The sequence below is a fragment of the Ornithorhynchus anatinus genome, chromosome X5 (genome assembly GCF_004115215.2).
Source record: "Ornithorhynchus anatinus isolate Pmale09 chromosome X5, mOrnAna1.pri.v4, whole genome shotgun sequence".
Classification (NCBI taxonomy): Eukaryota; Metazoa; Chordata; class Mammalia; order Monotremata; family Ornithorhynchidae; genus Ornithorhynchus; species Ornithorhynchus anatinus.
The window spans coordinates 68387575-68412749 of NC_041753.1; the positions used below are offsets into that span (position 1 = coordinate 68387575).

The 25175-nt window shown below is 56.1% G+C and overlaps 1 protein-coding gene across 4 annotated transcripts in view; it reads right to left on the bottom strand.

The window, feature by feature from the left end:
* Positions 1-21775, bottom strand: part of AGTPBP1 (ATP/GTP binding carboxypeptidase 1) — a 151618-nt gene extending 129843 nt beyond the window's left edge. The window contains exons 1-2 of one of the 4 annotated variants that reach the window (XM_029055762.2): positions 4268-4557; positions 4009-4145 (exon numbers count right to left, since the gene is read on the bottom strand). Coding sequence is in view for 1 of the 4 variants with exons in the window: in XM_029055764.2 (XP_028911597.1) it covers positions 4009-4031 (23 nt within the window). In the remaining 3 variants the exon portion in view is untranslated. Of the gene's footprint in view, positions 1-4008; positions 4146-4267; positions 4564-21693 lie in introns of those variants that run through there. The other 3 variants (XM_029055758.1, XM_029055764.2, XM_029055765.2) reach the window with 3 other exon arrangements.
* Positions 21776-25175: the final 3400 nt, after the last annotated feature.

The window sequence follows — 25175 nt, forward strand, 5'->3', positions numbered from 1 at the left end:
TGTGCTCAGCACTGTACTAAGCGCTTGGGAGAGGGCACTATAACAACAGGCACTTTCCTGCCCTCGACGAGCTCACAGTCTCGAGGGGGAGGCGGGCATTCATATAAATAAATAGATAAATAAATCAATCAACTACTGCTAAAGACAGATCTATACCTATGTGCCGTGGGGGTGGGAGGGAGGATGAATGAAAGAGCAAGAAAGGGTGGCGCAGAAGGGAGTGGGAGAAGAGGAGAGGAAGGCTTAGTCAGGGAAGGCTTCTTGGAAGAGATGTGCCTTACTATGTGACATGCACAATACCAAGCAAACAAGCAATATTACAAGGATACAAGCAAATCGGGTTGGACACGGTCCCCGGCCCGCATGGGGCTCACGGTCTTCATCCCCATTTTCCAGATGAGGGAACCGAGGTCCAGTGAAGTGACTTGCCCAAGGTCTCACAGCAGACGTGTGGCGGAGCTGGGATTAGAACCCAGGTCCTTCTGACTCCCAGGCCCGGGCTCTAGCCACTAGGCTACGCTGCTTCTGTTCATGGGGGAGTAAACAAGTTTAAACAATCCTGGGCAGGCCCCATGCTGGATTCGGAGCATGCATAATAATAACAATAATAATGGTACTTGTTGAGCGCTAACTATGTGCCAAGCACTGTTCTAACCAGTGGGGTCGATACTAGTGAATCAGGTTGGCCACAGTCCTTGTCCCTCATGGGGCTCACGCTTCACTTCTCTGCGCCTCAGTTACCTCATGTGTAAAACGGGTGCGAAGACTGTGAGCCCCATGGGGGACAGGGACTGCGTCTAACCTGATTAGCTTGTACCTATCCCAGCGTTTAGAACAGTGCTTGTCACATAGTAAGCGCTTCAATACCACTGCTATGACTTCTGTCTTTGGTCTGTCTGGGTTAAGTCCCTGTCTCGTTCTCCTGAATCTACACTGAGGTCTGTGTCCCCCTCTAGACTGCCAGCTTCTTGGGGGCAGCCAGTCTACCCTCTTGTAGTTATCCTCTCCCAAGTGCTCAGCACAGTGCTCTGCACACGGTAAGTGGCCAATGAAGACGGATTGATTGACTGTCCCGCGGGCTGCAGGCTGAGTGGCCCTGGAGTTGGATTAGGGATCGAGAACAGATCCCTTTTCGGGCAACGAGCAGAAGGGGAAGAAAATAGGCTCCCCACAGAACGATCAAGCGGGGATGTGGGGGGCGGGGGGCAAAGAAGAGCTGGAATAAAACGGGAGGGAACAAAGTAAACTTTTGAGCTTTGCCGCACGAGCCTGAGTTAGGCCTGGCAATGTGTACCCTCATCGATAAACATGCGGTCACGGATAAATGAACGCTTGACCTGCTTTTGGACCAGGGATCTCTGAATCGACGTGGCTTAGCGGGTAGAGCCCGGGCCTGGGAGTCTAAAGGACCTGGGTTCTCATCCCACCTCCGCCACGGGTCTGCTGTGTGACCTCGGGCAAGTCGCTTCACTTCCCTGGGCCTCAGGTCTCTCACCTGGAAAATGGGGATTAAGAGTGTGAGCCCTAAGGGGGACGTGGACTGTGTCCAACCTGATTAGCTTCATTCATTCATTCAGTGGTATTTATTGAGCGCTTACTGTGTGCAGAGCACTGTAATAAATACTTGGAAAGGACAATACAGAGATAATGAGAGACAATCCCTGCCCACAACGGGCTAACAGCCTAGAGGGGGGTGGGGGGAGACAGACATCAATCCGATCTACCCCAATGCTTAGAAGAGGGCTAGGCACATTGTAAACTTTAACAAGTACTATAATTATTATTATTATTTGCTTTGACCAGAACTGGCCATTTGTTCGCTGAAGATCTCCTGGGAAGCCTGGGAGTCAGAAGGGCCTGGGTTCTAATCTCAGCTCCGACACAGGTCTGCCGTGGGGTGACCTTGGGAAAGTCGCTTCACTTCTCTGGGCCTCAGCGACTTCATCTGTAAAATGGGGATTCAATGCCTGAGCCCCATGTGGGGCAGGGACCGTGTCCAACCTGATTACCTCTGTATTCGTTCATTCGTTCGATTGTATTTATTGAGCGCTTACCGTGGGCAGAACACTGTACTACGCGTTTGGTAAAGTACAATACAACAATGAACGGTGACGTTCCCTGCCCACAGTGAGCTCACAATGGGGGAGACAGACATCAATATCAACAAAATCGTAACCACCCTAGAACTTAGAACAGTGCTTGTCACATAATTCTTATTATTACTATTATAGCCCATACCAGCCTTCAATAATACTAAAGTGTTTGGAGACCTAACTGAAATGGTCACCGAAATCTTTATTTTCATCAGGAATTTTTCTCAAAAAGAAAAGATGTACACTGGAAGCACAGGGTCAAAATGGAACGGCACGGTGCCGCACTGGGCCGACGGGATTCTTTCCCTCGTAGTCGAGATTAAGTAATCGAGAACAAACCCGACTGCCAAAAAGAGGAGTTAACAAAAACACACCTAGACAGATGATTATGAGTTTCACGAACGGTCGCTTTTAAGGGTAGGCTGGTGGGGGTCACCCAGGACCGTGACTCTTTTTCTTTTTTTAAAAAAAAAGGATCCTTCTTCTGGGCCTCCTTCCCATAAGCAGCAGAGCTTCCTGCTTCTCTCCTTCCCCACCTGATGGGGTTCTGGATTTGTCAGTACCCGGCAAGCTAGCACCTTGCGGCCCCAAACTAGGAAGGTAGGAATTGGATGGAAAGGGCAGAACTACCTGCCGCACCGGTATTTTCACCACCTCCACGGGCCCAGCTTGGACCCTAGAAAGGGGGCGGTTTAAAGGCAAAATGACTAAAGCGGCAAGTGGTTCCACTTCAACTCACCTTTCCCCTAACTGGACACATGGAATTTTTTGTCACCAATCTTATCTATCGATTTTTTTTTTTTTTAAATGGCATTTGTTAAGCACTTACTATGTGCCAGGCACTGTTCTAAGCACGGGGGTAGATACAAAAAAAACCCATTTTGGACACAGTCCCCATCCCGCATTCATTCATTCTTTCAATCGTATTTATTAAGCACTTACTGTGGGCAGAGCACTGTCCCAAGTGCTTGGGAAACAACAGACAGTGAACCATCCCCGCCCACAACAAGCTTACGGTTTAGAGGGGCTCCCGGTCTAAGAATGTCACAGCTCATCACAGTAGGACCCGAGCGTTAGCCTGAGCTAGCGCAATCAATCGATGGAATTTACCGAGTGCTTACTACACGCAGAGCACTGTACTAAACGTTTGGGAAAGCCCAATATAACTGAGTTGGTAGATCCGACACGGCACTCTCTCTGCACGATTACGGCTCCCGTGTGCCGTCTGAGAATCTGTCCGATTGACGTCTCCCTCCTCCCCCTCACTACCCAACTACAGGATTCCTTATCTACCGGGGATCCAAGAGGCAAAGAGACAAGAAAAATGCAACTACCCCAAGCTCCGATTCGTCTAGGGTACTAATACATCTGAGAAAAATAAATATCGGGCTCCTCACCGGCGACAAATATCCGGGGCTTGAAATTTACGGACTTCAAAGGCTAGCGCTTTGAAAGCGAGCACCACAAGAGGCCATTGGCTTTAATACAAACACAGAAAGCGCATCTTTTATTGAATGGCTAATGCTATATCCTACAGCGCTTCATTTCCCCTAATGGACTTCCACTTATCTTTGATTACAGAGCGTTGAAACAGGAAAATGAAGGAAGTTGAAAAAGCATTTTAGGTGCTCATAACCTAGAACACTCCAAAAGCTGGAGGGCAACAAACCCAGAACGAGACGGCTGGATAAATCCAAACTCCCCACACAAAAATAGAGGGTCAAGAGCTCTTACCTGACTGTCACCTAATGAGGAAACAGCAGCCTCTATAAATATTTAGCCCAGAAGCACTCTGTGAGTTTATCAAATTGCTTTAAAAGCAGAAACCTACTGCCCAGGAACAGGCTGAAGACAGCCTAAGCCATTCATTAGGGCCCCCCCAAAACATTTTCCCCTTGAAAAGCTGTATCCTTACTTTATACCAATTCCGAATCTCATCTGAAAGTAGTCTTTCGTCCTCAGTCGCTGATAACTGCCAACCGCCTGGGGTTCCCCATTGGCGTTTCTTCAAATCGCTGGGAGCCAGAGGTACTTCACATTCACCGACGCTTTCTGAAATGGAGGGATCGGGTGGGGGGGAGAGGGGAGGAAGACAACACAGCGGTGTTTTACATTTTTGAAGAGGAAGCCGTTACAGGATCGGTTTCGTTGAGCAACGGGATTTCTATACTAACCACCTCTAAGAAGAAATGCAGCTCTCAGGCTCCGTAACCTCTGACAGAAGACTGTCCGTGTCGGAAAGGACAACCACTAAAACACTTCTAACTGAAAAAAAAAAAAATGACCTCACAAACCGGGGATTCTACGTAAGCAACATTCTACTCAGTCAGCCATTCAGAGGAGAGTTAGAAAATGCCTCTTGTCCGCAGGAGTGCTGGTGACCTCTCAGGTGGCTCTTCCTTCAAGCGTTCTCACACGTCACAATGGCGTGGGTTTTGTCACGTATGGGCTCTGAGCAGGCTGCGTGCGTACTGAGCGTTGCCTACACAACGGCCTACAGGCACACACAAATGTTGCGTTGCCGCACAAACGTACACAAATGCCGCACTGAAGTCACCCCTGAAATAAATACAGTCAGGTACCCGGGGCGGGGGGAAAACATCAGTCGGTCAATCAGTGGCATTTATTGAGCGTTTACTAGAGCAGAGCGCCGTACGAAACCGTTGGGAGACTGCAATACAGAGTTGGTAGACACATTCCCCGCCCACGGTCTAGAGGTGGGGAGAGACACACAATAAAATAAATTGTGGATACGTACCTAAGCGTTACGGGGCTACAAGTTTTAAGTTTGGCGGTTCGATCGACATAAGTAAAGCTTTCGGTCTGGCGGGTCAACGGGATGGACGATTCTGTTTTTTACGTATACATATGTTATTTACTTGCTTAAGTTCACAATCTTTTATTATGAGTACATATCGACACTGCTATTTGATCATACAGGTTAATGGTATGAGCTGTATTGTGTTCATCGTGTTAAAAAAAAAACAATCTATGTAGCCCGGGTCGATTTTATGGATCTTGGGAACCCACGAATGCACTTTCCCTGATCTCCTCTGCGAAACTACAATTTTTTGTTTAGCCAACGGCCTCTTGCGGTGCTGGCTTTCCAAGTGCCATCCTCTGAAATCTGCAAATTCCATGCCCCGGCCATTTGTGGCTAGCAAAGAGTCTGATATTATGGGTCAAATTCCTTAGTGCCCTAGTCAAATCCTAGGAGAAGCAGCGTGGCTCAGTGGAAAGAGCACGGGCTTTGGAGTCGGAGGTCATGGGTTCGAATCCCGGCTCCGCCGCTTGTCAGCTGTGTGACCGTGGGCAAGTCACTTAACTTCTCTGTGCCTCAGTTACCTCATCTGTAAAATGGGGATTAAGACCGTGAGCCCCACGTGGGACAACCTGATTCCCCTGTGTCTACCCCAGCGCTTAGAACGGTGCTCGGCACATAGTAAGCGCTTAACAAATACCAACATTATTATAATTTGGTTTGTTGTGTTTTGCCCAGCTATTTTCCTGATGACTCTGTAGGCTTGTCCTCTCCCAAGTGCTTAGTCTAGTGCTCAGCACGTGGTAAGCGCTCAATAAACAATAACGATGGTATTCGTTATAAGCCCCGTTCTAAGCCCTGGGGGAGACACCGGGTAATCAGGTCGTCCCACGTGGGGCTCACGGTCTTAGTCCCCATTTTACAGATGAGGTAACTGAGGCACGGAGAAGTTAAGTACCTCACACAGCGGAGAGGTAGCGGAGCCGGGATCAGAACCCACGTCGTCCGACTCCCGAGCCGGGGCCCTTCCCACTAAGCCACGCCGCTTCTTTAAATAAATGACAGATCCGGAAAGTGAGTGCTGTGGAGCTGCGGGAAGGGCGAGTAACGGGTGCCGATCCAAATACAACCAGGCCCTCCCAGGCTCCTCTGGGGAAGCCGCCGTAGCTCCCGGCCCGGGTGTCCCACGAGCTCCGGTTCCTGGCCCTGTGCCTCGACCTCCCCCTCTCCGCCGCCCTTCCTGATGGCAAAGTGGCCGGTCGCTCGGCAGAAGGCAAAAGCACCAGGGGCCGCTGGGCTCCGTCTACCGGGGAATCGGCGAGGGCCGTGCGCGCGGGCTAATAATAACAACTGTGGTATTTGGTAAGCGCTGACCGCGTGCCACACTTCGCTCGGCCGCCCGGATCAATTTTCTACCAAAACCTTCGGGACGTGTCACCCCGCTCCTCAAAAAAACTCCAGCGGTCGCCCATCCACCTCTGCATTACACAAAAACGCCTCACCTTTGGCTTTAAAGCAGTCCGCCCTCCTACCTCGCCTCACTTCTTCTACAGCCCAGCCCGCGCACTCCGCTCCTCTAGCGCCGCCAACCTTCTCGCCGTGGCCCCGTCTCGCCGCCGGCCCCCGGCCCGCACCCCGCCTCTGGCCTGGAAGGCCCTCCCTCCTCTGACCCGACAGACGGTGACCCTCTCCACCTTCAAAGCCTTATTGCCGGCCCGTCTCCAACAAGGGGCCTTCCCGGACCGAGCCTCCCCTTTCCTCATCTCCCACTCCCTTCTGCGGCGCCCTGACTCGCTTCCTTCATTCATCCCCCGCTCCCAGCCCCACGGCGCTTATGTCCACATCCCTCGTCCATTCATCTCTATTAAGATCCGTCTCCTCCCCCTCTAGACTGATGCTCGTTGCGGGCAGGGAATGCGTCTGTCCGTCGTATTGTCCTCTCCCAAGCACGGTGCTCCGCACACACTAAGCGCCCAATAAATACGACTGAATGAACGTGCCGGGCCCTGAAATAACCACGGAGGTGGGTACTAGCAAATCGGGTTGGATACAAGTCCCCGTCCAACGTGGGGCTCACGGTCTTCATCCCCATTCTCCAGATGAGGGAACTGAGGCCCAGAGAGGTGAGGCGACTTGCCCAAGGTCACACGGCGGACAAGTGGCGGAGTCGGGATCAGAACCCAGGTCCTTCTGACTCCCAGGCCCGGGCTCTATCCGGTAGGCCACGCCGCTTCTCCAGCCCTCTCCCAGTGCTTAGGACAGCGCTCCACACACAGCAGGTGCTCAATAAATCCCACTGATTGATTGCGGGGAGAAGGTGGGAGCCGGCCAGAGGGCAGTCCAAGGAGTCAAGCCCGGGGCCATTCGCAGCAGCCGGCGGAGGAGCAGCTCCGCAGGAGAAGTGAAGCAGCGAGGCCTCGTGGAGGGAGCTCGGGCCTGAGTCAGAAGGACCTGGGTTCGAATCCCGGCTCTGCTACTTGCCTGCTGGGTGACCTTGAGCAAGTCACTTCACTGGGCCTCAGTTTCCTCAACTGTAAAATGGGGGTGAAGACTGTGAGCCCCCTGAGGGACACGGACTGCATCCAACCAGATTAGCTTCTATCTACGCCAGTGCTTAGTACAGTGCCTGGCACATAGAAAGCGCTCAACTAATACCATAAAAAAGTAATAATGTTGGTATTTGTTAAGCGCTTACCATGTGCAGAGCACTGTTCTATGCGCTGGGGTAGATACAGGGTAATCAGGTTGTCCCACGTGAGGCTCACAGTTAATCCCCATTTTACAGATGAGGGAACTGAGGCACAGAGAAGTTAAGTGCCCACAGTCACACAGCTGACAAGGGGCAGAGCCGGGATTCGAACTCATGAACTCTGACTCCCAAGCCCGGGCTCTTTCCGCTGAGCCACGCTGGATCGGAGCTTCTCGGGGGGGATGCCTTGAGAAGCAGCGTGGCCTAGGGGCTAGAGCACGGGCCTAGGGGTCGGAGGACGTGGCTTCTAATCCCGACTCTGCCGAACTGTCCATTCCAAGCGGCTTAGTCCAGTGCTCTGCACGTAGTAAGCGCTCAATAAATATTATTGAACGAATGAATGAATGTCTGCAGCGTGACCTTGGACAAGTCACTTCACTTCTCAGTTCATCAGTTCCCTCATCTGTAAAATGGGGATGTGAGCTCATTTCCCAACTTTCCCGACAGTGCTCTGCACACAGTAAGCGCTTAATAAATACAATTGAATGAATGAAGGACTACGAACCCCATGTGGAACAGGGACTGTGTCCAACCAGATTACTCTGTATCTCCCCAGAACTCAGAATAGCGCTCGGCACATAGTAAGCGCTTCACCAATACCACCGTCATTATTATTATTATTATTATTTTACTGAGCCAGAGAGTGGTCCGAGAGGAAGAGAGCCAAGAAGAACTACGCTGGCCTCTTGAAGCAAAGAAGCAAGGGGACAGTCCTAGCCAGGCCCCTGATAACATGCTTGGAACAGGGGAGCGGGGGGAAGGGAGGGAAGTCGACTTATCTATGGTGATTGAAGTTCGAATATATATACACCTACTGGAGGGAGAGGGAGTGGGTCAGAAAAACCTTTGGCAACAGGGGAGGGGAAAGAGAAAAGACATCCAATGCTTAGAACAGTGCTTGGCACACAGAAAGCGTTCAACGAATAGCATAATAATAATAATACGGGGCTGGGGAGGATTCACGGTGACACGTTTACCCGGGCTGGCTCTGGAAATGTAACCTAACTGCCTATTAAGTCGAAGGGAAAATACCACCGTTCGCGGTCAAGAAACATAACCCAACTGTATCGAGGGTCCGCCTTTACTAAACGCACGCGAGGGCACGATACGAGTTGGAGAAATGATACCTGCGCTCCAGAGATGCCAGTCTAATGGAGGAGACGGGCTACACAAATACTCTACATAAAGTGGGAGCAGGAGAAGACAACTGGAAAAATGAGGAGATGACTAAATGGAGTACATAAATCTCTAAAGGCCGAGGGTGGCTGTTAGGATGACCCAATCAATCCGCGGCACTCGTTGAGCGCTTACCGTGGGCAGAGCCCCGTACTAAGCGACTTGGTAGACACCTTCCCCGCCCACAACGAGCTCCCTGGCCGGACACGACGACGGTTGGTGGAAATCGGTTGGGGAAGGCTTCCTGGAAGAGGGGAGTTTTCGGGAGGGCTTTGAGGACTGGGGGGGTGGGGAGCGTTTCTTCAGGCTGGAGGATTTTAAGGGGGATTTTCAGGCAGGAGGAGGATTTAGACGACGGATCGGAGACAAGAGAGCCGAGAGGAGAGTAAAAAGATCCAGCTCGGGTGGAGCAAAGAGCGTGGCGAGGGGAAGAGTGGGTGAAGAGAGCCAACTGGACCTTAAAAAAACAAAAAGCCTAATAACAAAAATGGTACTTATTAAGCCCTCACTATGTGCCAGGCACCGTTCTAAGAGCTGGAGTAGATACAAGTTAATCAGGTTGCACACAGTCCCTGTCTCCCATGGGGCTCACGCTCTTAATCCCCATTTTCCAGATGCGGCGGCTGAGCCCCAGAGAAGGGAAGCGACTTGCCAAAGGTCACCCAACAGACACATGGCAGACCCGAGCTCAGAACCCAGATCCTTCTGCCTCCCAGCCCCGAGCTCTATCCGCCATCGGTCAGTTACAAATGAAACCGAGGTAAAAACTCCACGGGCTGGTACTGTGCAAAGTCATCATTTTCTGTACCGTCGGACGCATCGTTTCCGGGACAGGCAGAGATGACTTTTCCATTTAAATTTGAAAACTTTTTTTTGAACGCCACACTGCACGGGGCTGATACTAAAAAGTGCTTACCGGGCTGACGGTCGCAGGAGGCCAAAGCCAAATCACTAGGTTATAACTGGCAGCTGCTTATCTTACACTGGTTACTAATCGGAGAACTGCACGCTCTACGCCCTACCCGTTTTTTTTCCTCCGAGGGTGCCTCTGGGTAGGTGTGCCGATAAGAGTGTAAACTCCTCGCGGACAGGCTAAACGCCTCGTGCTCCAGTTGAACTTTGCAAAATGCTCAGTTTTCGAGGCGATGCCTTGCCTGGAACCTCTTTTCCAGCTTAGAACAGCGCTTGGCGCATTGCAGGCGCTTAACGAACACCATTATCAGTATTATCATTATTCCGCTGAGGGACACCTCCGGGGCCGCTCCGCTTTACGCTAGCACCCTCCCGTCGAGCGACGGTTTTTGCTGAGCGCCGGCTGTGCGCGGGGCCCTCTACTAAGCGCTTGGGAGAGGACGGCACCGCAGCGTTGGTAGAGCCGTTCCCCGCCCCCAAGCCCCTCTGCGATCGAGCCGGTCACCTCCCTGTGGCATTCTGCTCCGGGAACGTCTGGTCTGGGAAGCGGGCTTACGCTTCCAGTCCCGTTCTCGGCGCCTAGGCCGGGGTCTCTACCCGCTCTTCTCGTCGCCGTGCCGCCCGGATCCGCCAATCCCAGCAAGACCACGTGCCCGTACTTCTCCAGCATCTCATCCCGGGAGAGGCTCCTCTGGGGGACGTTCGGACGACTCCATTCCACCCCCTCTCCCCGCCCCGGGCCCGGGTACGAGGCCACGTCCTCAGAGGACGACGACACCCGCCGGATTCCTCCCTCCCCGGCGGTCTGGGCCGGGGAGGGCCTGGGACCCGTGGCCGTCATCCACGCTCCAGGGTAGGCCTGGCTCCGACGGGCAATCGAACCCCGGCTTCCTCCTCGCCCCTGGGGGTTTCCCTCGAGCTGTGCATCCAATCTGGATGACCTCACGGCCCTCAGCTGGGACACGTGGCTGGAGAATCATTACCACCACATTAGAAGGAGTGTGGCTTAAGAGGGAAGCAGCGTGGCTCAGTGGATAGAGCCCGGGCCTGGGGAGGGGTCAGAAGGACCTGGGTTCTAATCCCGGCTCCGCCACTTGTCTGCTGTGTGACCTTGGGCAAGTCACCTCACTTCTCCGGGCCTCGGTTCCCTCATCGGAAAATGGGGATTAAGATCGTGAGCCCCGTGTGGGACAGGGACTGTGTTCAACCCAATTACCTCGTATCTACCCTGGCGCTTAGCACAGCACCGGGCGCCTAGCAAGCCATGGTAATGATTTCCCGAAACAAAGTCCACCTTGTTAGAACGGCTTCTCAGTAACGTCTAAAAAAATACCTTTTTCAAGTCCTTCTTTGGACACCCCCGATTTTCGGACGCGTTAATTTACCGTCTGACCGACTGCTATGTCCGAAGCCTAGTTGGCTCAAACAGAACTGTCACTGCAACCAGATGGGTTCGTCTAAGTCCTCCTGCATATCCTGACGTTGATTTGACTTGGCTTTTAGGGGCAGCTTGATATTCTTAACCCAAACGGCCTTCCGTCCCATCAGTGCGGAACACACAGCAGGAAGGTGCGGGGCGGCAGCCGAGCCACGTCGATTGAGGCCGGCTGGCTGACTCCCTGGGACGTCTCAAACCTACCGGGGCAGCTACCTTATTCCCTCCCTGGGCAGACAGAAGGGAAAAACAGTAGCCCGACATTAACACCGAGGGTGGAATTGAGATGGGAAGGGCCGAACGGCTGAAAGGACTCTCACAGGGGGCACAGAAATCAAGGTCCCTAAGCGAGTCGGGGTGTGGGGGGGAGGCCTCGCTTTCTTTTGCCTTTGTCTTCAAGAACACAGGATCCCCTCCTTCCTTACCGCGCCAGCAGACGGATCGATCCATAAGTGGCATTTATTCGGCAGAGCACTGTACTGAGCGCTTAGGAGACGACAAAAGAGTGCTGAATGTTCTCAGGAGGGCAAGGCAAGCAGTGAATCGTAGAAGCACAACACCCAAGGGGAGGTGGACTTGCCCCATGAGCGAGAGCAGCTTTTTTTTTTCCCCATGCCGCGGCTCAGGGCCGTTACTACAAATGTCATACCAGAGTGACTGATGCGCAGGAGAGAGCAAAGAAATAGGAACGATGGTATCTGTTAAGAGCTTACTATGTGCCAAGCACTGTTCTAAGCGCTGGGGTTGATACGAGGTCATCAGGTTGTCCCACGTGGGGCTCGCGGTCTTAATCCTCATCTTACAGACGAGCTGAGGCCCAGAGAAGTGAAGTTAAGCAAAGAAATGACCCCCAGCCCACTCCAATAGCCTCTTTAAATCGAACGGGAGCGACCGTTCCACCGATCAACTTTACCACGGTTGCACGAAACCAGAACCTGAGCTACATCACACCTAATCGTCGGTATTTATCGAGTCCTAACTCGGGGCCGAGCACTCTACTCCGCTCCCGGGAGAGGACAAGACAACAGGGATAGCGGATGCGTTCCCCGCCCGTTATGAGCTTAGAGGCTAGAGGATTGATAGCATTGATCAGCTTGCGAGGGTTGCCTTACTCATCCCGGAAGCAACCGCACGGAAGGCGGGATAGAGCACGGTCAAGGCGATGACGATAATAACTACGGCATTTGTTAAGCGCTTACTATGTGCCAGGCACTGTTCTAAGCGCTGGGGTTGACACAAGGTGATGGGGTTGTCCCACGCGGGGCTCACAGTCTCGATCCCCATTTTACAGATGAGGTCACTGAGGCACAGAGAAGGCCGTGACCACTCACCGTGGTTACCTAAAAACAGAACCTCGGGGAGGTGTCACAGGGGGCTGAGACGTTCCTCTCCAAGCCCGGAAGCCCCCGGAGGGCGGGGATTGGGTCTTATCATCTCTAAGAACAATAACTGTGGTATTTGTTGAGCGTTTACCATGTGCCAGGCACTGTACTAAGCGAGGGGCGGCTACAAGCAAATCGGGTTGGACGCAGTCCCTGTCCCGCACGGGGCTCACAAGTCTCAATCCCCATTTTCCGGATGAGGGAACTGCGGCCCGGAGAAGTGAATAATAATAATAATAATGTTGGTATTTGTTAAGCGCTTACTATGTGCAGAGCACTGTTCTAAGCGCTGGGGGAAGATACAGGATCATCAGGTCGTCCCACCTGAGGCTCACAGTTAATCCCCATTTTACAGATGAGGTAACTGAGGCCCAGAGAAGTTAAGTGACTCGCCCACAGTCACCCAGCTGACAAGTGGCAGAGCCGGTAGTCGAACCCATGACCTCTGACTCCGAAGCCCAAGCTCTTTCCACTGAGCCACGCTGCTTCCCAAGCGACTTGCCCACGGTCACCGAGCGGACGGGTGCCGGAGCCGGGATCAGAAGCCCCGGCCTTCTGCCTCCCAGGGCCGGGCCCCATCCACTCCGTCATGCTACTTCTCTAGCCGCACCGTCCTCTCCCAGGCGCTCAGCCCAGTGCTCTGCGTGCAGTAAGCGCTCAATAGATACCACTGAGCGTTCCCAGAGACTGCCCGGGTACGACGCTGGAGTATCGAAAGGGGGGCGGGGGACGTTCCCGCGCCATTCATTCATTCATTCAATAGTATTTACTGAGCGCTTACTATGTGCAGAGCACTGTACTAAGCGCTCGGAATGAACAAGTCGGCAACAGATAGAGACATCCAAACTGCTCTCGGATCAACAAACCCCGGTGGCGCCGGGGGGCTGCAAACGGATCTGCGCGCAGTCGGGGGAACGCCAACGCACCGGCCAAGCGGCCGACAGTTCGGCAAGAGCCGAAGCCAGGCCGCAGGGCGACATTCGCCGCGCTGGCCTGCTCCGAGCTGCACGCGGCTTAAGCCGTAAGGTTCGCGAAAGCGTCGGGGGCTGGGGGGAGGCTTTGCTGGAAACCCCAGTGACCCCTCGAGAGATGCCGCTCCTCCTCCCTCCTGGGGAGCCAACGCCGGTGGATCTCCGGATCGTTAAATACGCCAACTGGACGCCCCCCTACCCGGTCTCATAACAGAGACCCCTTTCTGAGGCAGTGAGGGGTCCGGCTCCCACCACTCCACTCCCGCATTCCCTCGGAGAGCGATGAAGGATCGGGGCAGGAGGGTGAGACATTCCAAATGAATACCAACACCGTAGGGCTGACTGATAACCTATCACCGGGCGGGCGGCATCCACAACGGGATAGGAAACAAGAGGCACAGTTCTGCCGTTTACGTGAACGCACGGGCTTCACCTGAGCTGCAGTGTTGCGTTCGTTTTTCAGGGCGTCCGCTGAGCGCTCGCCCTGTGCCGGGCACCGTACTAAGCGCCGGGGCGGATGCAAACTAGTCGGGTTGGACGCAGTTCCTGTCCCACGTGGGGCTCACGCTCCCCATTTTGCGGTGACTGAAGCCCAGAGAAGTGAAGCGACTTGCCCACGGTCACCGAGCAGACACGGGGCCGAGTCGGGCCGAGAGCCCGGGTCCTGCGGTTCTGGTCACTGGACCGTCTCTCTTGACCGCTGCGGCGTACATTCCAAGCGCTTAGGAGTACAGTGCTCTGCACCGAGCGAGCGCTCAGTAAATACGACTGAGGGTCGCAGGAAGGGCGGCAAAGGTAAGAGAGCTGGGCAACTGACAGGGAACGTGTCTTGTTCTACTGTTCTCCCCCCGCGCTTCGTACGGCGCTCTGCGCACAGTAAGCGCTCGATAAATACCACCGAGTGGCTGACTGATGATGAGGGATGAGGTCAGGGTGAACGCCTAATAGCCGTTCACAAGATCTTACGCCACCAAGGCCAGAGAGCAACCACTGTAGTTTGAGGCGGAGGCGGCGGGGCGGGGGGGTTGCTTCCAACAGGCAAAACGAGCAGCAAGCGTAGGGAATTCAAGCAGCCGGAAAAATCCTATCAGCGTTGGGATAAGACCGCGACTGAGAGGTCCCGGATGGGTTGGATGGAGGAAAACGTTAGGGATGTAAAAAGGCTCAAAAAGGATTAAACGAAGGTGTATCTCTCCTCGATTCTATTTATCTCGATGATGTCTTGTTTCGTTCCGTTTCGCTTCGCTGTCGCCCCCGTTTAGACTGCGAGCCCGTCGTGGGGCAGGGATCGTCGCTATCTGTTGCCGAATTGCCCATGCCAAGCGCTCAGTACAGTGCCCTGCACATAGTAAGCGCTCAATAAATACTACTGAATGAATGAATGAATGAATGAATGTACTCCATGGCCACTCTGGCTCAGTGAATAGTCCGAACCCCATCTCGTCAGTCGGTCGGTCCTATTCCTTGGGCGCTTATACCGTGTGCCGAGCACCGTACTGAACGCTTGGCAGCGTACTATAAGAGACACGTTCCCTGCCCACGGCGAGCACGCGGTCTAGAGGGGGAGGCAGACGTTAATAGAAATCAATCATCGACGCCAACTCATAGCGCATCTCTAGACTGTAAGCTCGTTGTGGGCAGGGAACGTATCTGCTGCGGTATCGTACTCTCCCAAGCGCTCAGCAGAGTGCTCTGCGCCCAATAAGCGCTCGATAAATACGACTGAATGAATCCGAGGGACTCTGGGGACGCGCCCCTCACAAGAGACTTGCACGCGGCAGAACCCGGGGCAGACGGCCATCGATCGGTGCGACTGACCGAGCGCTCACTGTGTGCCGAGCGCCGTACTAAGCGCACGGGAGGGTGCGAGACAACGGAGGTGGCGGAGCCGTTCCCTGCCCGCAACGAGCTTACAGTCTAGAGGGCCATCCCACAAGAGCCAAGCCGCCGCCGATTACGTAGCCATCGCGTAGAAAAGCGACCCCCTCACGGCTAGGGCGTCTACGTGCTCGGCTCCCCGAGGACGAAGCCATCCGCAGGGAGTCCCGCAGCAAAATTAGAACGGCCCTCTTGGAGCAGCCCCAAGACCTCGATTCAGCTTCCGTAAACTTTCAGAAAGCGTCCGACACCACCGGGGGATCCGGGCTCGAGATAACAAAAATAATAATAATAATAATAATAATAACGTTGGTATTTGTTAAGCGCTGACTACGTGCCAAGCGCCGTTCTAAGCGCTTGGTAGATACAAGGTCATCGGGTTGTCCCACGGGGGGCTCACAGTCTTAATCCCCATTTCCCAGATGAGGTCACTGAGGCCCAGAGAAGCCAAGCGACTCGCCCAAAGTCACCCAGCTGATAAGCGGCGGAGCGGGGATTAGAACCCACGACCTCTGACTCCCAAGCCCGGGCTCTTTCCGCGGCTTCACGACCCCGAGGCCGTACCGTTTCATTCATTCATTCAATAGTATTTATTGAGCGCTTACTATGTGCAGAGCACTGTACTAAGCGCTTGGGATGAACAAGTCGGCAACAGATAGAGACGGTCCCTGCCGTTTGACGGGCTTACGGTCTGATCGGGGGAGACGGACGGACGAGAACGATGGCGATAAACAGCGTCGAGGGGAAGAACATCTCGTAAAAACCGATGGCGACTAAATAGAATCGAGGCGATGTACAATTCATTAACAAAATAAATAGGGTAACGAAAATATATACGGTCGAGCGGACGAGTACGGTGCCGTGGGGATGGGAAGGGAGAGGTGGAGGAGCGGAGGGAAAAGGGGAAAATGAGGCTTTAGCTGCGGAGAGGTAAAGGGGGGATGGCGGAGGGAGTAGAGGGGGAAGAGGAGCTCGGTCTGGGAACGCCTCTCGGAGGAGGTGATTTTTAAGTAGGGTTTCGAAGAGGGAAAGAGAATCAGTTTGGCGGAGGTGAGGAGGGAGGGCGTTCCGGGACCGCGGGAGGACGTGACCCGGGGGTCGACGGCGGGATGGGCGAGACCGAGGGACGGCGAGGAGGCGGGCGGCGGAGGAGCGGAGCGTGCGGGGCGGGCGGTAGAAAGAGAGAAGGGAGGAGAGGTAGGAAGGGGCGAGGTGACGGAGAGCCTCGAAGCCTAGAGTGAGGAGTTTTTGTTTGGAGCGGAGGTCGATGGGCAACCACTGGAGTTGTTTAAGAGGGGGAGTGACACGCCCAGATCGTCTCTGCGGGAAGATGAGCCGGGCGGCGGAGTGAAGAATAGACCGGAGCGGGGCGAGAGAGGAGGAAGGGAGGTCAGAGAGAAGGCCGACACGGTAGTCTAGCCGGGATATGACGAGAGCCCGTAATAGTAAGGTAGCCGTCCGGGTGGAGAGGAGAGGGCGGATCTTGGCGATATCGTAGAGGTGAAACCGGCAGGTCTCGGTAACGGATAGGACGCGTGGGGTGAACGAGAGGGACGAGTCAAGGACGACACCGAGATCGCGGGCCCGAGAGACGGGAAGGACGGTCGTGCCATCCACGGTGATAGAGAAGTCCGGGAGAGGACCGGGTTCGGGAGGGAAGATGAGGAGCTCAGTCTCGCTCATGTTGAGTTTTAGGTGGCGGGCCGACATCCAGGTGGAGACGTCCCGGAGGCGGGAGGAGATGCGAGCCCGAAGGGAGGGGGAGAGGACAGGGGCGGAGATGTAGATCTGCGTGTCATCTGCGTAGAGATGGTAGTCAAAGCCGTTTCCCGTCGCCGAGGGGGTAAGGGCTGCCCCCTCGAGTATCTCGGTACCCCGATCCCACACCACTTCCGTAAATATTCTTAAACTCTCCTATTTTTGCCCATCCCTATTTTTCCGGTCTCCCCCCCCAAAGAGGGAAGGCTTCCTGAGGGAAGGGACACTGACCTGGTACTTTCACGAGCTCTGAGTCCAAGTGGTCCGCACGCCGCAAGTGCTCAACAAATACCAGTGACGCGTGAGGATGTGACAAAGGCCCAGAACGCGGGCATTTGTTTGCCTGAGGGGTAGACCGCCGCCTCGGTTACCGACTTAGAATGTGGGCCCGTTGTCAGGCGGGGATCGTCTCTATCTGTTGCCCAACTGTACATTCCAAGCGCTTAGTACAGTGCTCCGCACCTAGTAAGCGCTCAATAAACACAACTGAACGAACGAATGACCTCTGCCTCTCACCTCATGGCTCAACCGCCTTCCGCCGACAGCGGTGAAATGTCTTCGGCCGGCCCCGTTGATGACTTTCAATTTAACTAGACATTCACCGGTGCCTGTCTCCCCCTTCTAGACCGTGAGCCCGTTGTCAGGCAGGGATCGTCTCCACCTGCTGCCGAACCGTACTTTCCAAGCGCTTAGCACAGTGCTCGGCCCTCAGTAAGCGCCCGATAAATCCGACTGAACGACCGCGTCAACGGTCTGTGTTTCTGAAGCGACCGTTTATACAATGTGAAACTCTCACCGACAGCTAAAATCAAACGTGTACCCTCTTTCTATGTTTTTTGGTTACGCGTTTACCGTCCGGAGCACTGGGGTGGATACGGGAGAATCGGGCTGGACCCGGGCCCTGCCCCACGTAGAGCTCAAAAATCTTAATGCCCCGTTTTACAGATGGAGTGACCGAGGCACGGAGAAGTCAGTTGCGTGACCTTGGGCAAGTGACTTCACTTCTCTGTGCCTCAGCTACCTCATCTGTAAAATGGGGATGAAGACTGTGAGCCCTACATGGGACAACCTGATTACCCCGTACCTACCCCAGCGCTTAGAAGAGCGCTCGGCACATAGTAAGGGCTTAACAGATACCCAAAAAAGAGTGACTTGGCCGAGGTCACACAGCAGACAAGTGGTGGAGCCGGGGTGAGAACCCGGGTCCTCCGACTCCCGGGCCTTTCCCACATTTGTCAATTATAAAGGAGCCAATGAAAAGTACGGCCGCCGGTCCATTCTGTGTGAACTGATGGGGGAGCAGCAGCTTTCAGCTAACGGTTCCCGAAGGATTTCGAACGATGGCTCCGAGGTCACTGAACGCGAGAGGCCGACGGCACTTTCAAAAGGACCAGGAGAGTCCGTGGGAGGAAACTCTGAAGTGGCCGACGGCGGTCGCCCAAACCCACTCGGCCCCCTCGACCAAAGAGTCAGGAGGCTCTGGTTCTTCCACTGCCATCGAATCACTCGGGTCACTCCGCGCCTCGGGTCTCCCCATCTAGTTTCCCCTTCGTCGACTCATCCGGAGACGGTAAACGTTCAGACAGATACGAGGTTTTCAAGGTCTTTGAGATTTACCGATTTCTTTCTTTAACCAATCGACCTCGAAAGAAACAGCTCCGTGAAAATCCACGTTAAGCCGAGGAACGCTAAACACGGTAAAGTTCACCGAAGTGCACCATTAATGCATTCCGAAAATTAAAATAGTTGACCGGAACTATGTGAACATGTAATAATAATGCCGGTATCTGTTAAGCGCTTCCTATGTGCAGAGCACCGTTCTTAGCGCTGAGGTAGATACAGGGTAATCAAGTCGTCCCACGTGAGACTCACAGTCAGTCCCCCTTTTACAGACGAGGGAACCTGGGCCCAGAAAAGTGAAGTGACTCGCCCACGGTCACTCAGCTGACAAGTGGCGGAGCCGGCATTCGAACCCATGACCTCCGACTCCCAAGCTCGGGCTCTCTCCACCGAGCCACGCCGCCTCCCGACATATCACCTGAGGCGAGCGATACATAGCGAACGATATCGGTCGACGTTTATCGACCCGCCCGATCGATAAGAGATCACGGGGACGCGATCACGAGGAGCAGCCCGGCGTAACGGACGGGGCCCGGGCCCGGGAGTCAGAAGGCCACGGGGCTCTAATCCCGGCTCCGCCGCTTGTCTGCTGCGAGACCTCGGGCAAGTCGCTTCACCTCTCTGGGCCCCAGTCACCTCATCCTTAAAACCGGGGGGGGGGGAGACCGGGAGCCCCGCGCGGGACGGGGACCGCGTCCAGCCCCATTCGCTCGTGGCCACCCCCGTTCTCAGCACGGGGCTCGACACGTAGTTAGGTGCTTAACAGACCCCACGGTTACTATCCTAAGATCATCTACCCTTTTAAATGTTAACACCCTATAGGCTCTTATCACACAAGGGTCCTCGTCAGAAGTTCCAGAAACACTAGACGACCTACCCGAGTCCGGACGCGCCGGCAGATCTCGGCCAAACCGGTAAATTCTTTCGGCGCCTGTTACTCCTAAGACCCCCTCTCTCTTCCAACGGCCGTCCGATCCCTGCCAACCGGGCAACGGATCCCGTCGCCTCACGGGCGGAACGTTGTCACGTCGTAACATTCTAAATGGGGGGGGGGGGGGGGGACGGACGGGGACACACGTCATCCCGCACTAAATCGGACGCACTCCCTGTACCCTGTCTCTCTGAGGGGCAACTTCAATGCAGAACGGTAGCCGAACCCGAACCCAAGAACGCACCAGGGAAGCAGCGCGACTCAGCGGAGGGAGCCCGGGCTCGGGAGGCAGAGGACGGGGGATCCGACCCCGCCTCCGTCCCCCGCCCGCCGCGTGACCTCGGGCGAGTCGCTCCGCTCCTCCGGGCCTCGGTCCGCTCATCCGGAAAATGGGGACGAGAAGGGCGAGCCCCACCCGACGACGACGGTATCCGGAAGCGCCCGCCGCGGAGGCAATATCAGGTCGTCCCACGTGGGGCCCACGGCCTCATCCCCCATTTTCCAGACGAGGTCGCCGAGGCCCGGAGGACGTAGGCGACTCTGCCCAAAGTCACCCGGCCGGCGAGCGGCGGAGCCGGGATCGGAACCCGCGACCTCCGACCCGAGCCCGGGCTCTTTCCGCCGAGCCGCGCCGACCGCCCGATCGCCCCGCGTCCCCCCCGGCGCTCGGAACGGCGCCCGGCACGCGGTAAGCGCCGCGCGGATACCGAACGAACCCAAGCGGCCCCCGGCGCCCGGCGGCAGGCCCGGCCCACGGGAGGGACTCGAACGGACGCGCCGCCGCCGCCGCCGCCGAAGCCTCCCGTCTGTACACCCTGTTTAAAAAGGAAACCCCCCAAAACCGTCGGACTTAAAGGCGGCCGATTTCCCCGACGGAAAAGCGGGACGGGTCGCGGACCCCGTCCAAACCGATCGGCCCGCACCTACCCCGGCGCCTGCCGTGGTGAGCGCTTAACGGACAGCCTTTAAAAGGGAAGGGGGGCCGGACGCGGCGTCCTCGGGGACGGGGGAACGGCGCGGACGCGCTCCGGAGAGACGGTCGGCCCGCGTGCCGTTTCTCCTCGTCCTTTCCGGGGCACGGCTGCGACGGGTGCGGACCTCTTCCCCTCTGCTCCCCTTTCACCCCTCTCCCTTCCCCTCAGCACCGTGCTCATCCGTCCCTATTTTTATGACCTCATCTATCCCGTCAGTGAGGCGTCCGTCCCCTCGATGGTGATGAAGTCGCGTCGCGTCCGTCCTTCTCCCCCGATCTGACGGCGAGCCCGTCGACGGGCCGGGACGCGCTCTCTCTCTCTCTCTGTCTGTCGCCCAGTCGCCCGTTCCCGGCGCTCGGTCCGGTGGTCCGCGGGTAGTAGGCGCTCGATAGATACGAGCGGATGAGCGAAGGAGCCTCGGGCGGCCCCGCACCGTCATCACCGGGCCGCCCTTCTCCACTCGCCGTTTTCAACAGACGCCGGGCGGCCGGGGCGGGGGGTCTACGGGCGGCGGATCGTCGTCGTCGTCGTCGTCGCTCCGACCGGGCGGGCGGCAGGTCCGCGCCCACGCGGTCCTTCCCCGCCCCAACGGCCTCCCCCCCCCCCCCCCCCCCCCCCCCCCCAGCCCGGGCCCCGGGGACGCTGTGCAAGGCAAAGGGATCGGGCCGAGGCCGGCTCCGCCCCCGGGCCGTCCGGCGCTCGCCGGGGGAGGCCGGATTCGGGGGGCGACGGGGGCCGCGGAAGGCCCGGATCCCGGGGGACGTAGACGATCGGGGCCGGCCGAGGGGGAAGGGGGGAGAGATCGCTCGGCCCCGCCTTCCCTCCGCACAGCCGCGCCTCCGGCCGGCTCCGCGTACGCGTACCGGCGCGCACACGCGGGCCGGGGCCGAGAGGTCGCTCGGGTCCGCCTTCCCTCCGGCCGGGTCCGCAGAGGTGCATCGGGGCCCGGCCCGGGAGGGAGGAGGGAGGGGGCGGGGAGACGCCGCTGCCGACCGGCTGTCGGTCGGCCGCGCACAGCCGCTCTTCCGATCGCACCGTCCCCGAGCCTCTTACCGCGGGGGCGGCCGAGGCGGGCCGGAGTGGCGCTTGCCGCTCCCTCGGCGTTTTCCGCCCGGGCTTCTCTCCCCGAACCGGCGGCGGCGGCGGCGGCGGCGGCGGCGGAACCTGTCCGCATCCCCGGCGCGTCACCGCGCCGCCCCGCCCCGCCCTCCCCGCCCCGCCCTCGCTGTCGGCCGGGGGGCCCGGGGGGCCCGGGGACGGGCCGCGCCGACCCCCCCAGCCGCCGCCTCGCTCGGCCTCCTTCCTTCGGCCGGTAGCGGTCGGTGAGCGCTGACCGTTGTGTGCGGGGCGCCCGACCCAGAGCCCGGAATGGGCGACGGAAGAATAAACGGCCCCGTTCCCTGGCCGCGACGAGCTGACGGTCCGGAGGGGGTCACGGGCACGGATAGAAAGAAGGAAAGAAATGACACATTCATTCATTCATTCACTCACTCACTCACTCATTCGGCCGGATTTATTGAGCGCCGACTATGTGCGGGGCGCCGGACCGAGCGCTCGGGATGGGCGACGGAACGATAAACGGCCCCGTTCCCTGCCCGCGGCGAGCCGACGGTCTAGAGGGGGACACGGGCACGGATAGAAAGAAATGACACCATTCATTCATTCATTCATTCATTCATTCGGCCGGATCTATTGAGCGCCGACTATGTGCGGAGCCCCGGACTAAGGGCTTGGAATGGACAGTTGGGCAACAGAGGGAGACCGGCCCGGCCCAAATCCCCCCTCGCTCGCTCGCTCGCTCGCTCGCTCAACCGTGTCTACTGAGCACTTAGGAGGTGCCGGGCGCTGGACTGAGCTGCCCACAACGAGCTGACGGTCCGCAGGAGGGGACAGGCATGGATAGAAAGAAATGACACATTCATTCATTCATTCATTCATTCATTCATTCGGCCGGATCTATTGAGCACCGACTATGTGCAGAGCGCTGGACTGAGCGCCCGGAATGGACGATAGAACGATAAACGGACCCGTTCCCTGCCCACGACGACCTGACGGTCTAGAGGGGGACGCAGACATGGATAGAGAGAAATGACGCATTCATTCATTCGGCCGTATTTATTGAGCGCTTACTGTGTACGGGGCGCCGGACCGAGCGCTCGGAATGGACGACGGAACGTTGAACGGACCCGTTCCCCGCCCGCGGCGAGCTGACAATCCGGAGGGGGAGACAGACACGGATAGAAAGAAAGGAATGACGCGTTCATTCCTCCGGCCGTATTTCTTGGGCGCTCACTACGTGCGGAGCGCCGGACCGAGCGCTCGGAATGGGCGAAAGAACGATAAACGGACCCGTTCCCTGCCCGCGGCGAGCTCTCACGGTCTAGAGGGGGACGCAGACATGGATAGAGATAATGACAGCCGTGGACATTCGTTCACGCATTCGATCGTATTTACTGAGCGCTTAATGCGTGCAGAGCACTGGACTGAGCGCCGGGGAGAACCCGCTGTAACAATAAACAGGCACGTTCCCTGCCCATAGTGAGCTCACGGTCCAGAGGGGGAGACGGACGTGAATAGAAATAAACCCCGCAGGGTTGGGCAGGGACCGTCTCTATCTGTTCCCGAATTGTACTTTCCGAGCGCTTAGTCCGGTGCTCTGCGCCCAGTAAGCGCTCGATACGTACGATCGAACGAATGAATAAATGACAGATCTGTACATTCATTCGTTCGATCTTACGTATCGAGCGCTTACTGGGCGCAGAGCACACTGGACCACGCGCTTGGGACGTGGCTCGGTGGAAAGAGCCCGGGCCCGGGAGTCAGAGATCGTGGGTTCGAATCCCGGCTCTGCCACTTGTCAGCTGTGTGATTTTGGGCAAGTCACTTCTCTGTGCCTCAGTTCCCTCATCCGTAAAATGGGGATGAAGACTGTGAGCCCCACGTGGGACAGCCTGATTCCCTTGTATCTACCCCAGCGTTTAGAACAGTGCTTGGCACGCAGTAAGCGCTTGACAAACGCCGACGTTATCATTACAGTACCACAGTAAAGAATGACAGTCCCTGCTCACGATGAGCTCCCAGTCTTGAGGGGTGGGGACAGACATGGATACAAATAAGCAGACATCAATATAATCGCTGTGGGGCTGGGAGGGAGGGCCGAATAAAGGGAGCAAGTCAGGGCGAAGGTCTTCGACGAGCCTTTGGAGGGGGGTGACGATGATGATGACGACGACGACGATGATATTTGTTAAGCGCCGACTATGTGTCAAACGCTGTTCAAAGCACCGGAGTCGATTCAAGCTGATCGGGTCGGACGCCAGCCCCGTCCCACATGGGATTCGCGGTCTTAATCCCCATTTTGCAGATGAGATAACTGAGGCCCAGAGAAGTGAAGTGACTTGCCCGAGGTCACAGAGCAGACGAGGGACAGAGCCGGGAATAGAACCCATGACCTTCTGCCTCCCGGGCCCGGGCTCTGTCCACTCAGCCACGCTGCTTCGTGGGAAGGGAATGTGTCTACCTGCTCTGTTGTATCGTGCTCTCCCAAGCGCTTAGCACGGTGCTCTGCACGCAGTAGACACTCGGTAAATACCATCTATCGATTGGCCGATCGATCCCGTTGCAACGCGTGCCCATCGCGGTGCGGATGATGTCACGTATTGCAAGCATTTAGCGCAGTGCTCTGCACAAAAGAAATATCTTTAATTGATTGGCGCATCTCTTTGCCCGGTATTCGCGACGGCCACCGGTGGCCCACCTAGGTAAAAGCGTCCAATCCGACAAATTTTAGAAATTTCCAGAAGGCCTAGATTAAGTGCCCGGGAGGGAGCTCGTGAAGATTAGGAAGCAGTCTCTGCCCAGAAGGAACTTGTAGAGTCAAAAGGAAAATAATAATAATAATGATAATGACGGCATTCGTTAAGCGCTTACAATGTGCCGATCGCCGTTCTAAGCCCCTGGGGGGATACAAGGTAATCAGGTTGCCCCACATGGGGCTCACGGTCTTGATCCCCGTCTTACAGACGAGGTAACTGAGGCCCCAGAGAAGTTAAAAGACTTACCCGAAGTCACTCAGCTGACAAGCGGCGGAGCCGGGATTAGAACCCACGACCTCTGACTCCCGAGCCCGGGTTCTTGCCGCCGAGCCCTGCTGCTTCTCCAAAACGTAGACGCTAACAATTCATATCGCAAATATAAAATCCTTCAAATCCACAGTACTGACAGCAAGCGTCGATCCATGTTTATTATGGGTAGTGGCTATTTTCTCAAATACAAATATGGGGGGGAGGGGCAGAAAGCAGGTGTCCTGCATTTTTAATGCCGTTAGCAATGCCCGCCCCCGCGTCCTAATTAAACAGAAACTTTTAACTTTTGTCTTTCGAGCACTCGGTCGGTTCTCTCCCTCATCCGTTCATTCAGTCGTATTTATTAAGCCCTTACCGTGTGCAGAGCACTGTACCTAGCACTTGGGAGAGTACGATAGAACAACGAACAGACACATTCCCCGCCCACAATGAGCTTACAGTCTAGAGGGG